This window comes from Adelges cooleyi, unplaced genomic scaffold, assembly GCF_023614345.1.
Source record: "Adelges cooleyi isolate 19-005CV unplaced genomic scaffold, UGA_ACOO_1.1 ACOO_flye_CR_arks_rails_tigmint_CR_PRNA_30, whole genome shotgun sequence".
NCBI classification, from domain to species: Eukaryota; Metazoa; Arthropoda; class Insecta; order Hemiptera; family Adelgidae; genus Adelges; species Adelges cooleyi.
In genome coordinates this window covers 16,703,470-16,721,697 of record NW_026095971.1, presented here as the reverse complement: position 1 = coordinate 16,721,697, position 18,228 = coordinate 16,703,470, and the positions used below count along the sequence as shown (strand labels likewise).

At 29.4% G+C, this 18,228-nt stretch overlaps 1 protein-coding gene across 1 annotated transcript; it reads left to right on the top strand.

Moving 5' to 3' along the window:
• Positions 1–5,730: 5,730 nt before the first annotated feature.
• Positions 5,731–7,357, top strand: LOC126839424 (pancreatic triacylglycerol lipase-like; the record flags this gene model as incomplete). The annotated part of the gene is made up of 5 exons (XM_050574756.1): positions 5,731–5,850; positions 5,987–6,209; positions 6,405–6,619; positions 6,857–6,977; positions 7,127–7,357. Coding segments are annotated over 5 exons (699 nt in total), but the record flags the coding sequence as incomplete, so codon positions are not given.
• Between the last annotated feature and the right edge of the window lie 10,871 nt (positions 7,358–18,228).

The following is an 18,228-nucleotide window of genomic DNA, read 5'->3' as shown; positions in this document are numbered from 1 at the left end:
GTTGTTATTGTTTGCAACTAAGCGTTCGATATTAACATCACGTACATTATGATTGAAACACGTAGTATATCCCACTCGCTTCTCGTATAATATTATATTATAATACTATTACATTTTATTATTATTATAATGCATTGTGTGTACCGTGTAGTGGTATATTTGTATATTTGCAAGAGTCTATTTAAACGAAATTATTATGAAAATAATAATATGTAATACACACACACACACTTAACTCCATTGTATGCAAATAACATTGTAAACGAGAACGGAAATAGCCGGCCCCGGGGGCTGGTTCGGTTTCGTTACATGCATCCATCCAAGACCCACGACCCGCGACGGACGCAGCTGATTGTGTTATACTTTTCCATCATCTATGCAATGTACCCTGGATAGTAATTAGTATATATATATATATATATATATATATTATAAATTATATTACCTACTACGTCCTAGCTTGGGTATTATGATGAATGTGCTCACCTATTGGCGGACCAGGAACGTGCTTGGCATGCACGGCAACGACGGAACCGATGGTAATCGCATTTCACGATGCACGGCAGATAAGTTCTATAATATCGTATAACATTTATGCATTACGGGTTTCTATAGGCGTTTTGTGCGTTCATTATAATATGTATAGGTATAAATATATTATAATATACATAGTAACAACAACAATAAAAATATAATAATAATAACGACAGTAACAATACAATATAATATTAAAATATACCTATATATACGATCTAACGCAATATTTAATTGCTCACGACAGCTTCTTGAAGGCGTGCAATTTGTAATATCATACATTAGGGTGGTCCTTTTTTAAATTGTCGAAATCTTTCGAGCGGATCGACAACCGAATTTCAACAATATTTAAAAATATTTCTCGTTTGAAAATCTATAGTCAAATGTTAACGAATTTTAGATTATCTCATCAACTAAAAAGTTGTCCTAAAAACACATGGCTACCATATGATAATCCATTCAATAAGTATTTTATGCCGACCGCGGCAAAGCCTTAAATAAAGGCTTCTCGTTGAAATAGAGAGACGAAGATAAAAATTTAAAAAGGCATTTTTTTTCACATTTGAAGACTTTCTGGGGGCGTTGGCTAAAAAAAATACATAAGGGCAATCCTAATATGCAAACATACATGCGTGTGTTTTCCAAAAATATTGTATTTAATAACGGATTATTTATATTCAATAATGTAATATATAACGCTATTATGACTATAATTCCCACTCTCTGGTTATTGTAGCGCAGCTATTTCATTTTCATTTTTAATTCGACTTCCATAAAGAAATTACAAAAATAACTACCAACTGTTAATATATCCTTGAGTTATACCATGGTGAACAGTCCACAGAATACAACCTATACCCTAGAGATAATTGAATTACTAAATTAGTACTTATTAGGGGATTGAAAGCAGTCTGTTTTTTGGCGTTTAGATAAAAAAGCGTGACTAAATTTCAACTACCCTTGATGGTCCAATTGTAATACTGTAAAAAAATTCTAGTTCTTTGACTACTTTACTACGTCATGTAGGAAACGGATTTTTTGTTTTATTTCATGTGTAAAAAATTGTTTTTTATTTTTGAAAATTTGATTTATTTAATTATAAGAAACTTAATTGTTTAATAAAAATCGGTTTCCCACATAATCTAGTAAATAAGTCAAAGAATTAAAATTTTTGTACAGAATTAAAATCGGACTATCCTAAGTAGGCGAAATTTTGTCAGACTTTTAGATCTAAAATACCAACAAAAAGTTAAAAATAATACCTTCATGCATGATTTTTTTTCATTATTTTTCTTCCTTTTTTTTAACCGATTTTCCTTAAATATTGCTTTTATAAAACTCCTTAAAATCCTTCAGTTTTAATCCCATAAAAAAAAAAAATTAATTGGATCTGACCTAACTCAGTGGAATTTCCTCTGGCTCCTAATAACTGCATATCATCACATTGATATTACTAAACGTTTCGGTTCACATTTGATCGAATTTGATCACCAAGTAATCTTAAGCTTAATACAAATTTAAATCTATAAAAATTTCCGGTATACAATTCTGGGTAAATGTTATTTATATTCATTCCATTCAACAGTATTTTAAATAATTATAAAATTATACATTTTGAAAGTTGCTTCTTTTATTGTTGAGAGGTGTAGGGAGTGATTAGCGAACAAATAGGTACATATAACTTTCCAGTGGAAACTTACTGATAAATTCCAGTCGATGTAAATGATTGTTGTTAACTAAGGAATCGTGTTATTTTTGTGGTAATCACTTTAAGTTATTTTATACAAAATTAAAATTGTTGTGTTTTTTATTTATTTTTTTTTTAAAACATTTACAATCTGTACATAAAAAAAAGTATACAATAAGCAAATATGTTAACAATGTTAATATGTGACTTGACGATTTTGGGTAGGGAAACTATCCAGCGATAGGACCCTATGACATGTTTCGGCTGGAAATTAAACGGTAGCATTACAATTTAGGAGGTCTCGACACCAACGTCTTTTAAGATGACGAGGGGGGTTGTCCGGGATAGTAGCTGTGTGCTGGCTTGCTATTAATGGATTCGAGTGAAGGAGTAATCTGTAGTGGAATTTTTTATAATGAGTCTTAACTAAATTTTCAACTGATTCAATGTGTAAGTCATTGTGAAGGATGAGGTTGGAAACATACCATGGAGCGGACGTGATTGTACGGAGGGAAATTAATTGGAAAGCTTCTATTCTTTTTAGTTGGGATGGTTTAGCACAACCCCATATTTGAGCTCCGTATGACCAAATTGGTCTTAACATTAACTTATAAATAAGAATGTTGTTATGAAGCGGGAGTTTGGATTTCAGTATAGGATGTAGTAAGTGCGAACGAGTATTTAGAGACTTCCTTTTTGATTTTAGGTGGGGGGCCCAGGTTAGTCTTTTATCTAAAATAATACCTAGATATTTGACTTGAGACAAGGAGGGGATAGGAACTTCTTGGAGGGTGAGAATAGGCGTATTTGTTTTGTTGAGTGTAAAAGAAACATGTACAGATTTTTCTGCATTAATTTTAATTTTCCAGTTTGAGGACCATTTTCCAATTTGATCGAGGTGTTGTTGAAAAGCATTAAATGCTTCTGTGGGGTCTCTATTGGAGGATAGAATAGCTGTGTCATCGGCGTAGGTGGCTAGAATAGTGTTTTGGGTGTGAGGGATGTCGGAAGTGAATATGTTGTAGAGGTCAGGCGAAAGATCACTTCCCTGAGGAACTCCAGCTAATTTAGGAAAGAGGGAGGAAAAGGCATTACCATGACGAACTTTAAATGTACGATTTTCAAGGTATGATCGAATTAGTAAATAAAGAGGAGCAGGGAGGAATAATTTGATTTTGTACAACAATCCGGTGTGCCAAACTCTGTCAAAAGCTTGTGCTACATCCAGGAAGACACCCGGACAATACTTTTTGTTCTCAAAAGAAGAAGAAATTACATCGACTAGCCTGTGCACTTGTTGTATGGTGGAATGTTTTGCACGAAATCCAAATTGTGCATTGGGTATTACATTTTGTGTTTCCATAATTGGTCTTAATCTTTTCAGGACGATTTTTTCGAATAGTTTTCCGAGCACTGGGAGTAGACTAATGGGTCTATATGAGGTTGCTAAATTATTATGTTAAACGTTTTTTAATCAAATGGCGCCATACCGTCACATGATTTTAGTTTTATTTCCAATAGTTCGTAGTTAAATATGTGTAAATGGTATTATTATAAAAGTACATTATAACACTTAACGATTAAAAAAACTCTCGAATAAGTTTTATTCGGGCGCGTCGTTATAAATAATAAGAATAATGAGAAGATAAATAAACTCCTTGGGGAACGCCAGAAACAGCATAAATATTTTTTGAAATGAAATTATTATATTTAACAAATTGTATTCGATTAGTTAAGAAACCAGGATAAAAGTAGATCATAGATACCATATGCTTCTAAGTTTTGATATTAATAGGTCATGATTAACTCTGTCGAAAGCTTTTTCTAGGTTGGTAAAAACAACATCCATTTGAGCACCATCATTAAATGAGTAATATTGATTGCTTAAAAATAAAAATACATAGATAAGTAATCGTAGAACGTCTTGTTCGAGAGCCATGTTGTTCATTAAGATCTCTTTACAGTTTACAAATCTATATACTTAAATACTCGACTTAAATGAAATGCGTAGTAGGTACTCGACCCATACAGTTCAAAAATAGTTGAACACTATATTTTACTAAAAATAACAAATTTTAAACTCGAGTACCAGTAACTCAAGTAGGAAAAAAATACGGTTTATAACCTATGACTGTTTAACAATATTTGTGTACAGTGTACATAAAAATTTAAATCCTCTATGAGACTATGATTGGTTAAACAAAAACCATGCTACTATTATTGTGTTTATCAAGTAACAATTTTACTAAACTACCAGCCAAATCTATAACGATTAGAGGAAAATCGTAGAGATAAAAACGTGCACAAAAAATTGCTGCTCTGGATGAACCAGGAATAAATGTGTTAATATTTAATACTCTTATATACTACTACTTTATACTTAGCACAAATCTTACTAGCTGTATACAACACGATGTTTGGTTTTCATAAAATAATGTTTATTTTTTGCATTGTATTGCTATGTTTAATATCGCGTTTAACTCAAGTAGCTGCCGTGCATAGCCAGGAGACTGTAACAGGTTAGTAGTACATTAATGTTAATACAATTAAGACTACGTCGACATTACGTTAGGAACAACAGAAAGTGTTTTTTCTCTTTTTTTTGTGTCTGAAAATTGTTTTTCTCCTGAATATATTTGCTCGAGAACGAGTAGCATGACTATCGATCCTTAATTGTATGCGATGATTTAAACTTATGATGTAGTCGAGCGGTAATCATCATAATTGATATGAGAAATTATAATATATGAATTTCAATCACTACTTGTCGTTTAAATAAAACAAATAATAATTGTTTTTTTTTACAGAATGTTTTGGCGAATTTGGATGCTTGGACTTCAAACTTTACCAACCTATGAAACATGACCCAATAAAACATTTTACCCTTTATTCTAGAAAAAATTTAGAAAAGGTATAATTTTACAAATCTTTTTAGCCGTTACTCATAAGTTTTAGGTACAAACCGTCGTTCCAACCAAGCGATGATCTCCGAATTTGATGTCAGTGACTTCTGATTTAGGTCCAAAACAACAGACTCCACCCTTTCTCCCGTCCTGAATTTTTAACATGGATGCTACTAATACTATTTAAATGCTTATGTTTATACGTTGAAGTTATGTTATCTACATCGTTTTTCATATTCAAATTTAATGACAGAAGAATGTTATTTAAAGACCAATTTAAATCATAAAAATGTGTAGATAATATTTAGTAATCATGATAGATATAAAAAATCCACCGAATAAAGTATCTGATTTTTGTTGATTACAATTAGTAAGTAGCAGTTTCTCCCCTTTTGTTTCCAGGGTCAGGTACTGAAAGTTAACTCTAGTGATACAATAAGAAACTGAAATTTTGACCAAAAAAAACCTACAAAGTTCATCATTCACGGTTACATTTCCGAGACAGATGCCACATGGATGATGGTGACGCAAATTACTTTTTATATTTAGTCTTTCAATTAAATTCTTTACATTTTTTCTGTACAGACGATGAAAAATTAACTGTTAAATAATTCCGACTCGAATGTCATTTTAGTACAATGGCGCAGTCGAACGTTTTACTTTACAGCGACACTAAGAATCAGAAAAGTAGGACAGGAAATCGCCAATTTAATCAACTATTTAGGGGTAATATTAAAAATCGATGTATATTTTTTAATTATATCAAGTTGACACGGACGCAAGTGCACGTTATAGTCTTAATTTATACAACTAACATAAGTTTTAAAATTATTATTTTTGATTTGGATTTACTGCATGTCAGGGCCTCGTGGGATTAGATCAGGAAAATGTCCATCTGATAGGACACAGTTTAGGAGCACATACAGCCGGTTATGCTGGTAAACACCTCAAAGGGCTAGGCCGCATTACAGGGCTTGACCCGGCCGAACCTAAGTTCAAAGGAGCGCATTCTAAACACAGGCTTGATCATACGGATGCACAATTGGTAAACGTCATACACACGGGTGCACCAAGTACATATTTTGGTAAGTTTATACGTGTGAAGTATATGTATATATGTGGTGACATTGTCGTGTAGACCGCCTTTTTGTTATATTATTATAATAAATTTCATACATATATAAAAGTTTTGATTTTTTCATAGTCTATATACTGTATGTCTATGTACAGTAAAGTATTAATATTATTTTGAATAGTTATCATTTTGTTATCGTTAATAGGATTTGGTATAAAAATGCCGTGTGGCCACGTTGACTTTTATCCGAATGGCGGTACAAAGCAACCGGGCTGTAATCCTTTTAAGATTGATCTTGATGAACAAAATAGTGAAGCAAGGTGTGACCACATGAGAGTCCTAGACCTATACACTGAATCTATAAACTCAAAATGCTTGTTCGTTGCAAACAAATGCGATTCATATGGACAATTCCTAAAAGTAAATCAAAATAACCTTAAGCATAGCTGTAATTGTTACACTATTATTATTGCACTCAATAGATTTTTATGTGTATTATAAAATAACCATTTAAGACAAATATTTACATACACACAGTATTGTTTACTCTATAAATGTGTCTAAAAATGTAAGTATTGGGAATTAAATGGTTAATGGGTTAAACTGTGATTAAAATTTAATTGAGTATTTTCTAATATTGCATGTTTTTATTTATAGGGTAATTGTTTTTCGAGTAACGAAACAGAAATTAGCATAATGGGTTTGAAGACGACAAAACCTTCTTATCATCCCGGTACAAAATACTTCTTAATCACAGGAGATGCCTCGCCGTATTGCAGTAAGTGACATAATATTTTAAAGCTATTAGCAGTTTGAAACTAGGTAAATATAATTATAATAATTTGTGCTATATGTAACTATGATAACTATGTTACTATAACTATACTATATGTAACTATGTAACTAATGTAACTATTATAAAAATAGTACGAGAATATGCAAAATAACATGTATACTGATTGCCTTGTGATCATCCAACCTTTCACCAATGAGAAACGATGGAGTCCTACTGGGAGTACGACGTGGTCAATATTTACAGTATTGTGTATCAGTTAAGCGACAGCAATGGAAGAATATCTAGGTGGATATAAAACATTTTTTTAAAAATATAAATAGTAAAATTACTCTAAACTAGCTTACACACTAGGTGTGTTTGCGGTAAATAATAGGTATGTAAGAATTAGTTGCTTTTAAAAAACAACTTATATTTTTGTTATTTTATTCAGAGGAGCCTATGCTTCGAATAGATTATTTTGGATTTGTAACCAATTTATAGAATTAAATTAAAATTTAATATAAAGTTAGTCAGTAAGAATTAAGAAATTCATATTATTTGTCACAATAAACCTGCAATGTGAGCTATAACCTAGTATTAAGAATTTTGAATAATATAATAATTAATAATGTAATTATCATATAACTACTTTTATTCTGTACACAATATGGTTCATCGGGTTTGCACTTGAGCAATCCGACACTATCATAATTTGCGATCTACTGTTGAAGATCGTTCGGCCTTAGTTTCCGTATTGTAGTACGCGCTATACAAGGCTTTGCGGATCTTATAATATACAATACACGGATGCCGTTAATCTCTCTCTCTAACGGTTTCTATCCATAGTCGGATAGACCTTTTACTTAGCAAATTGTGAGTTCCACGTCGTTACCGTTGCCGGAGGCGGTCGTCGAGCGTGGGCGCAGCCAGACGTAGGTAATGATCATTAAAAGCATAATTACTGAACACCACACGGAGAAAATTTGAAAGGCTATCAAGGGGTAGAAAAGTCGAAAGTAAAACTAACTGCTAAAAGCATAGGGCACGATTTAGGCAAGCGTCTTTACCATTTTTTTAGTATTTAAACTAAGGGCTTCTGGCAATGTTGTAAGACCTGAACAGCGTAAACTAATCTAGCAGGAGAAAAGAACAATATTACCATATTTGCTTTTATGATAAAATGTGTACACCAGGTTTTACCGAAAGTTTGTAACTTTTAATTATAAAGATATTAAAATATTGATTTTATAAAAAGTTAAGTAAATCTGTTAAATTTTCGATAAAATGTCGGTGATGAATGTATTTTTTTTAGGTAAATGCTTGTACATTTTCAAATAATGAATTATCAAATCAGTACGAGAAATTAAAAAAAAGTACAGCATTGTCCAAATTAAGTGCAGTATAAAGCAGTATAGAAGAAGTTAGCAATGTTGAGGCAAAGCAATTATTGAAACTGAAGTGATGTCATCACACAATCAAACGCATCGATGTGGATCTGCAAATAGTAAAAATCTAGCACAGTTTAAACTTTAAACCAGCATAGAAAAAAAAATACAAAAGTGGCGACCAGTATCTACAGATTCATGTTGAGAAGTTTTTTCGAATCGATTTATGTGCTTCAGGCACAAACAAATAATTATTTAACAATTCCAAATTTTACCTAAAAATAGTATAAAAAAGTTCAAATAGGTCAAATTATATGTTTTTTGGGGTGGCTGGTTTAAGTTTGGTATCAGCTTTCTATGTTTCTAAAAGGAGTAACTTTACATAAGTTCAAAAACGGGTCTAATTTTTTTTATATTTTGGTATATATTTATATAAGTATTATAAATATAATATACTTACAGTATTTATATAATAGGACTTACCCGTATACTAAACTTCAAGTTTGTTAGCCCAATATAGCCTTCAAAATCTACATTTAAATAGTATTTATATCAGTTTTTTCGATTTAATCATAATAAAAAAAAATGTAAGTTATTTTTGTTTTTTTTTATGTTGTAGATATAATGTTGAAAGATCTAATTCAAAGTTAATATGTTTCGTAGTGTTAACGTATCCTAAATCCTTAGTGTGTAAAATAATTGTTTTTTGTAAGTGTTTAATAAAACAATTATGGTTTTTGATCAGCGTTACTACTCAATAAAAGTGCAACACAAAATAAAACATTAAAAACTGTATGGTAGTTCGTCGAACAAAAGTTTACTCGAATTGTTCGATATACTTCCTCTACATTGAGGGCTTCACTCTAAAACAACAATACAAGTACCTAGTCTATTCGGTATCTTTGATCGGTGCAAAATGCTAGAACTTGTTTGCTAAGGCAACGAAAGCGAATTAATCCAATTAGATAGTGTTGGATACGTACGAGTACTTGGAAAGGCAAAAGAAACGAATACACGTCAAAAGCTAAACAGATCCTCACACTCACTAAATATGCATCTACTAAACAATAATCTTAAAATCGAAATGTATTATACATTTCCTATCTTTTGATGAGGGAGGAACTAGTTTTTAAGTTGTTCGTTGCAAAAGAACTTTTTATTCAATTCCCTTTAATACAATATCTTTCGAATATAAATATATATAATTGAATGTGTAACTGATCAAAAATTCAGTGCAATGGTTACAGAGATAAAAATATCACAATATTGTAAAACTACCACTTCTCAACTTTGCACCAGTTACATTTAAGTAAAATTCATTTATATTTTAGAAAAAAAAAGCTATAGAACATCTACTTAATATAATTTGTATAATTTATGAATATTCGTAAAGCGCTCATTCGTATGCATTATAAGATTTCAATTCAAATTTTTTCTTTATTTTGACCTGGTAATTTATTCGACTCACCTATATGCTTATCGATGCATAAATCCTGTATTGCAATTAGCCGCCCGTATAAGTTAATTGTTTTATCCACTTGTATTACATGTTTTTTTTAGAATTAATCGTAAGTTTATACTTAAAATCGAAAGTGATGACTTATGCTTTATGTTACATGTATGAATACTTCGATAAAATATGAATTACAATTTATGGTCTCGCAACTTTAATATTAATTTTTTACTTAATTAGTCAGAAAGTCATTATTTTTAATGATGCACTTTCTATTCGTCAGATTTATAAATATTATGGCTTAATAAAAATTATTACTATACAAAAGAAGATATTACTTTTTAATTTTCATGTTATATAGCTTCACAAAATATACACATATTATGTATGTTTGTTGGCTATTAATATCTAAACACATCAAGCACATGAGTAACACTGGCCTGTAGTACTATAAATACCAATATCATACTATTGTTATTCTACAATACATATTACACACAGTACCTAGTAACAAAATAAAATATATTAGGTGTTCTGTTTAACAATGGTTATATAGTTACACTATGAATAGTTGCATTATTATAATATACTACTAGAAAGGTCACAATAATTGTTGACAAGTAATATTGGTAAATTTTAGAAATTACAAATAGATAAAGTTTCATTTTGTAAACAAACATTTATTTTTTTTCGTCTTCTGTAATATTTCTTTATACGACTTGCGAATTTTGACGGGATGTCTATTAATATCCAAAACATTTACAGCTTCATTTGATTTATTTTACCAATTACAAAATAATTTGTTATTGATATTTTGTGAATGATATTATAATTAAGTTACAACAAAAAGAGAAATAATATATTTACAAGAAGAAAATATGATTATTTGGAAAAATTAAAGTAATTATTGTACTATCTATAGTCCATTGAATATTTTTAAGAGTATAATATGTACATACTCTATTATGCATGATTATGATTAATTTGTACGGCCAGGTATCGTGGTCCACGTCCAACAGAAAGTGCTTATGAAAAATAAACTTATAAGATAAATTATTTTTAAAAATCACAAACAAATACAACGTTAATAATATCGTTAAGTGGAAGCATTAAACTTCAGCTAAATAAATTAAATTAAATGCCTATATCATGTAGCTGCATGCCTTCATCGACATCATATCAAAAGCAGTGTAAAGAATGGCTACCACGATACAACGAACAATAGCAACGATAATTTGCTTTGTTTGATTAATGCATTTTTCATACTTATGCACTACAATAAACAATTCACGGAACTATACATAATTTGATACCACTACGGACTATGTTATGACTATGACAAATACAAATACACTAACCAGCGTTTTGTAAGGACATTACTAAATAATTATTATGGTTGTTTTAAATATTTTAAATTGTTTAGGAATTTACGCAATTAAAGGTAAAATTTAGGGGGGTGCTAAAATTGTAAGTAGATCACAGAACTTTATTATACTTTTTATACGTACCTATATACTTATTATATATAATTAAGTTTTGTTATTATTATAATTATGTTATTAGTCAAGTTTTATTAGTTAGTACTTATTTTAGCTTCGGAGCTTAGAATTTAAAAAGAATTGTTTTTACTTGACTTTCGATATCTTTCAAAATGCTGATTGGATTTCTTTAAGTAGCAAGTCTGTAGAAATTGTACCTAAAAGATACTTTATTGGACTAAAAACTAAAAAATGTCACCTCTAAATTATTATAGATAGATGATCACCCTTAATGGCCTATTCGTGTTCACCCTAATACTAAAAATATAATTGTGAACACATTATTGTCATTACAAAGCTTTGTTTTTTTTTTGTTGTTTTAGATCTTCAAAATTGAAAAAAATTTAAACTAAAAATTAGAATTTCAAACAACTTTAATCCATACTTTTTTTTAGAGAACTCTATTTATTATGATAACAGATTGATATATTATACAAATTAATTTATAAATATAAGAATACTTTTATTTGGGGTCAATTATACCTTTCCCAAAAGAGACTCTTTAGTGCAGAAACTAAAACAATGTTGCTTTTGGAATAGAGTAATGAGTAGGTATAATCAATAACTAAATTATCTTGATTTTTGTCTATGATACTTCTTTTGGGAAAATACTTACCCTGCTATTTTGTACGTCGCGTGTAACGACTAACGAACGTCCACTGTTTAAATGTTTTTCTTTTAGGTAATTAAAAAAAAAATACTCTTATCTAACGAGTGAGAGATAATATGCGGTTAACGACACCGGTTACAACTATGCTTATTAAATAATTCACATTAAATACAAATCCACAGCCTCTTTCGGTGCTTGGGAAACATGTCCGCCCCCGTTTCATTAATGACGATTTAAATAACCCGAAGTGGTTTTTTTTATAGCTCTAGTAGATAGTCGCATAAAAGATGTTACGATTTTTAATATTATTCTTAATGGACTAGCATAATCATCTTTTATTTCGTAATAAGTAATCCTATACATTTTGTAATACCCGTTTGGTTTGTTTACTTAATATTCTAAATGATAACGTTTTTTTAGCAGTTTATAAGAATAGCTAATTTATCTATGATTTGTCTATAATTAGGTAATCTATTTAACGTAAAACACTAGTTTTCTCGGAAAATAATTGCAATTTTTAGTTTTTCTTTTTGAAAACATTTTTATTTATGATATTGTACAATATTATAGTTTATACCATTATCGAAAATGTAAATTTTTTATTATTTTCCAGAGTGCTATCAACTTTAAAAACGTTTAGAAACTTTGGTAACGTATACATTTACTTAACAAACTTATTAAAATAATAATAATTTGCTGAAAGTTTGAATCGATGCATTTATTTGGAAGTGATTTATCACTTACAGTTATAATTACTGTAACCTTTCACCTTCCTGGTTCCAAAATGTTTCGTCCTCACTGTGCCACCATGGCCCCATCACATTGGCTTTTCTTTTAGATCCAATCTAAATATTTGAAATCACGTTTAAGTCTTAAAAATATAAAAAATTCCAAATTTGTATGTTTGATTCGCAAATCCTAAAAAATTCAGTGCCGTTTAATTCATTATTTCATACAGAAGATTTATAGTTTACATAATAGGTATGTTGTTAACTAAGAAAAATATATTACAAGTGGGTTAATGATTTCGTATTAGTAATTTCGGTAATTGCGCCTCGAGCTTTGTATATTACAAGCAATTAATTCCCTAAAGATAAGAACTAAGAATGAATATGACATAAAATTATTTTATTCTAATAAACACATTAATTGTCTTGTATTATTTAATATACTGACAATGGTAACATATTATATCAGAGGTTGTATACATATATTGAATTATGTTTCTAGTAATATACTTTAAAAGATAGTAAGATAAATTGTACAAAAAATGGATTAGCATACATTTTAGCCTATATATTTTCTGTACAGTTATTTGCAGTATTTTGCAAACTAATAATAATTCGTGTTCAGCAGCGATAGCTCTACATGGACTGCTTAAGCTATTTTTGATTAATATTTATATAGTCTACAGATTCGCATCGAAGCGATCATTTTGAAATAGTTTAAACACATTCAGTTATAATAATTTTGAATACCTGTGACTTTTTTTACGGCTAATTGGTCGGCTGCAGTTATTAATACAAATTTATGGCTTGGGTCTAAAAGGGCCAATGTCAATTTTGGGTAACATAAACGAGTTAGTCTGCTAAATACAAAAATTAAAACATTCTTTTTATACTGTAATAAACATGACACTCTGAGGCCGAAAAATGAATTATTTGTAAAGAGTTTGGCAAAATAAATTAATATAGAGCTTCAAAGAAAATAAAAACTTAAAAGCTTCATTTTCTGAAAGTTACAAAAAGTGAGATTGGCCCTTTCAGACCCAAGCTACTGAAATATAATACAATATGTATAATAAAAATATAAAAAATTATTACATACGTTTTAAAATTGACCAGAAGGCCAAAAGTTATTTTTTAGTTAACATTCTTTTTAATAGTGAGCTAAAGATTAAGATGTGGACATGAACATAATGCAATATTTCTTCCTCGTGGGCAATAAGGACCCTCAAAATGTTATTACATGTAAATTACTAAAAATTATCAAGCTATTCCTGACAGAAAGCAAAAAATTCAAAATACAATTTATGTACAACTTTCTTACTTGATGATCGCTACCTCAAAAATACTCGAGTTCTATTAAGGATTTCAAAAAAAAAGGTCAAACTTTATTAAAGTAGCTAAATTAAAAAAAAAAAAAAATAAAGAATACTAAATAATGCATTTTATAAACTTGACAAACAGTTAATTGTACTATTGTATTATTACTAATGACTAACATAAGTACCGTGAATTTAAATTTACAAAATTATTAGTGTCTGGTGTATATGTGTTCTATATGTTATACAAAAATAAAGGTCAGTTAATATTAAAATTGAAAGAAAACACTTAAAAATAGATAATCCTTATTGGAACCTAAAATCATTTACATATAATTCAAGGTTCCACGTTGTTCATAGGGCCCATATTATGGTACCTAAACGTCTTTTACCGTATTTCATGTATAGAGAACCTATTGTACGATTAAAATATACTTAGATTTAACTAGTAAAAACAAACTTTTTGGAATAACAAAGTCCATTTCAAAACAATACAGACAATTAAATAAACGAAGACGGTACTATGTTTTCATTGTTATTATTGTGTATAAAAAAATTCAATACGTTTCGGCAATAACGGATACAAAATAATATAAATAAATCGGTCCACAGGAAAAAAAAATATCGAATTAGAACACTTACATATAATAACACATCATTGTAGAATTAATACCTAAACAGCTAACGCGTCGAAGTTAAAACAAATGTATGAAATAAAAACTTACATTTTTTTTACTCAAAACGTTGTAGATTTATTTCAATCTCTTCTTTACAATTTATTCGCACAGTCCTAATAAAAAAAAATAGGAACGCGAACGTTTAGGCGTTTGATTTATGACGATAATTATTCTTTCAATAATAATATACAAATAGCTAATACGGTATACGTAATGCATATAACATAAATCATTAAATACACCATAAGAAAATACATAAACTTATATTCATTGAGTGGTTCTCAAAATGTCAGCGATCAATAGCGAAAATAAAATAAATATAATTTACTATTTGAAATACTTGACTGTGCGAGATCGAATCGATGAGATAAACACGTATGTCGCTGAAGAAAGGTTATATCACAGTTCGGAACACGATTACTGTTGACCTTTGCCCGTTAACTGATCCGTACGACAACTGAAAAAGGAAAGTGTTGCTATATACTTATACTTTTACGCGTTGAAAACCGAAAACAAAACCCGCGCTTGTAAAACGGTGATGATTTTTATAAACCAAGAAGCTTACCCACGGCGGCGCTTGTAACGTTTTGTATTGAAATTATTTCAATATTACAAAACCAGTCTGGTTCGTCCAACAACAAATTATTATGTTTCTTATTTAAAGACGTATCCTTGGGTCATATAATGATTATAATATACACATAACATATTACGCATAATGTGCTTTAAAGGCGCTTAAAATGGATCCGCATTCGTCTTGAGCGTTGCAATTGACATAATTTGCTAATAAGGCTTTTGCATTGTTATCAAATACTTTACATTTTATAAAAGGTGGGTTGGGGGGGGGGAATTACACTTTGACCGTAATCAATTTCTAGGCTGCTGTGTGAGAGTGAATTCAACATTCGACATTCAAGAGGTATCTGAAAAATAGTTTTATTATGTTGTTAATTACGGTATATAATATGGGAAACGATGGTAAGGAAATATTAAGACAGCCCTAATCGTGTCCACCCATATAGTAAAATGGGCGGCACCTTTTTTAGCCTAAACTGATGACAACCTATCACTTTTTTGACCACTCCAATTTAAACGCTAAACCAATAATAAAATATTTGAGAACCAATAATTAAAAAATATATATATTACTGCAATTAATGCAAATGTATAAATACACCTTGTTATTATAATTTTATGTGAATATTTTATACCCCAATTTAACCTTAGGTAATATAATATGGTACATTATATAACTTTTTTTAGATTATCTAAAATAGTTTCAGTTTTTACTGGTCAATGCTATTTCTGAAAAGCAAAAAAAGCATAACGTTTAAGAGGGCTTCATACCATTTAAAAGTAATCGTAAAAACGTGTTTATAGAAAAGCGTGTAGGTCAAATGGTCATAGCAAGAAAAATATTGATACCGTTAAAAAGAAAATAACTGACTAGTATAGGTTCTCTCGTCGGTTTTTTTTAAAAAAAACTTAAATTTCACCTTAGATACAAGCACTTAAAAAAGTAAACAATTTTAGAATATAAATTGTGAATGTTAGGTTAATATCGGTTATTTATCTGTAATTGTAAAAAAAATATGTTATCGTTAATAACAGATACTTAATTAAACTTATGTAACGCCACACTATGGAAAAAGAGCGTCTAAATTCGGAAGTGTTTATTAAAACATTAATACACTGTACAATGTAGTTGTAGCTCGTTAGAATACTGTCGAAGCCCATCATATCCACAAGAGAAACTCTGTTACTAACAATCGTTTTACAAAACGGTTTTGTATTATTAAAATATAATAAAACATTTCCGGGATATCTTTCATTAAGCACAAACAAAAAATAAATCGTTTGAAACTCATTTTGAAACCAAACAATCATTTTTATACTTAACGAGTTGTTATAATAATTGTACTTGTCAATGCGTTGACTTTTGATCTGGTTTTTGTGTTTTTCTCAATGCAATTTGTTCTTTAACTATTCATCGTGTAAATGAATGGGTTATTCGAAAAATGGAATACATTGAGAAATTCAAATTTTACAGGAAAGACAAAAAATTAACATTATTAACATATAATAACATCACGCGTGTTAAAAAATGGCATGCATGCTGTTATTATATGAATAATTGGACATGTTTCGTTTTACCATCAAACGATAAATTTAGATTAAAACAAGAAACTTCTGTAAAAATCTGAAAATGTCGAAAAATTGGACACGTCCCTTTTCCAAATAACCCACTCAAATAATAAATCAATTTCAAAATGCGACTAACAAAAGTAAAAAATTAAAAAAGAAGCGGCTACTACCATAAAGTATCCAAGTCATTGATTACATACCATTATTTTTTATTTATGTACTATAAAGTTACCTTGTTATACATATTAAATAGATTGAAAATGAAAAAAAAATGTAGGTATAACTCTATAAATAACTCTATAAATAACATAAATTCTAACATCATATACTCCACTTGTTTAATTAAAATCGTCGGTTACTACATTTTCTGTACAGACAATGCGAATTGTAGGAGTTTTGTAATTTATACATACGTTGTTGTTTATCTATAAGATGCTGCACCCATCTGAAGTAACATCGAGTAGTAAGTTGTTATTAATCGTGCATTTATTTGTTTTTGGTCAATTTCAATTACAGTATTGTAATGGAAACCGCAGTAATTATTTCAGTATTCAATATCTATGTTCACACCTACGCATCTGTAGTGTATAGACAGCAATCAGGTATATTGATTTAACATCACTCAAACTACCATGTATGTTATGTTCCTACATACTTTTGTAACTGTAATTACGTAATGCAGTTTTGCTTTTAAAAATGGGTTCTATTATAAAAACAATTGTAATATTTCATAAGCATATCCTAATCAAATGTAACAAGTGAAAATTATTTCAAAAATTCTTGGCCCTTGGTAAAACCAAGGGCCAAGATTAGCACTACTTAAAAAGTAGTGCTAATCGGGAGTTCCAACGAAAATTGGGTACTATGATATAATTTTATACAATGATTACTTTATTTATTAGCTTAAACTTTTAAGTTATAAGCATAAAATCGTGTAAATTTACTTAACGCAGTTTCCATATAATACGGAGTTCTGCATTTAAAAACTGAGTAATTTCGACTTTCAGCTTATATATAAAGCATAACTGCATTAGTCATTAGAAATAATCTGTTTGTGATAATCCTGATTTTTCGTATCTCGCATAAATAGTAATAACAACTGTACTTATTTAAACGTTTTTAAGACAATATCTATCTTATATTTGCATGATGATAAATAAAGATAAAAACTTGTTTTAACCATACATTTGTTTAAATAAGAATACCTTAGGATTTATTTACTGTGTAATTTAAACTCGAAAAATTAAAATTAACATGAAATTAATTATTTACATAATGTTTTTTGCCGTTTTAACAACTTCACTTAAAATATATGTACGTAGACTACTATACTCGCTTCTTATTTTGAACAGAATATAGTTCATCAACAATTAGATTCGTATACTTAAAAATCTATTTTGTG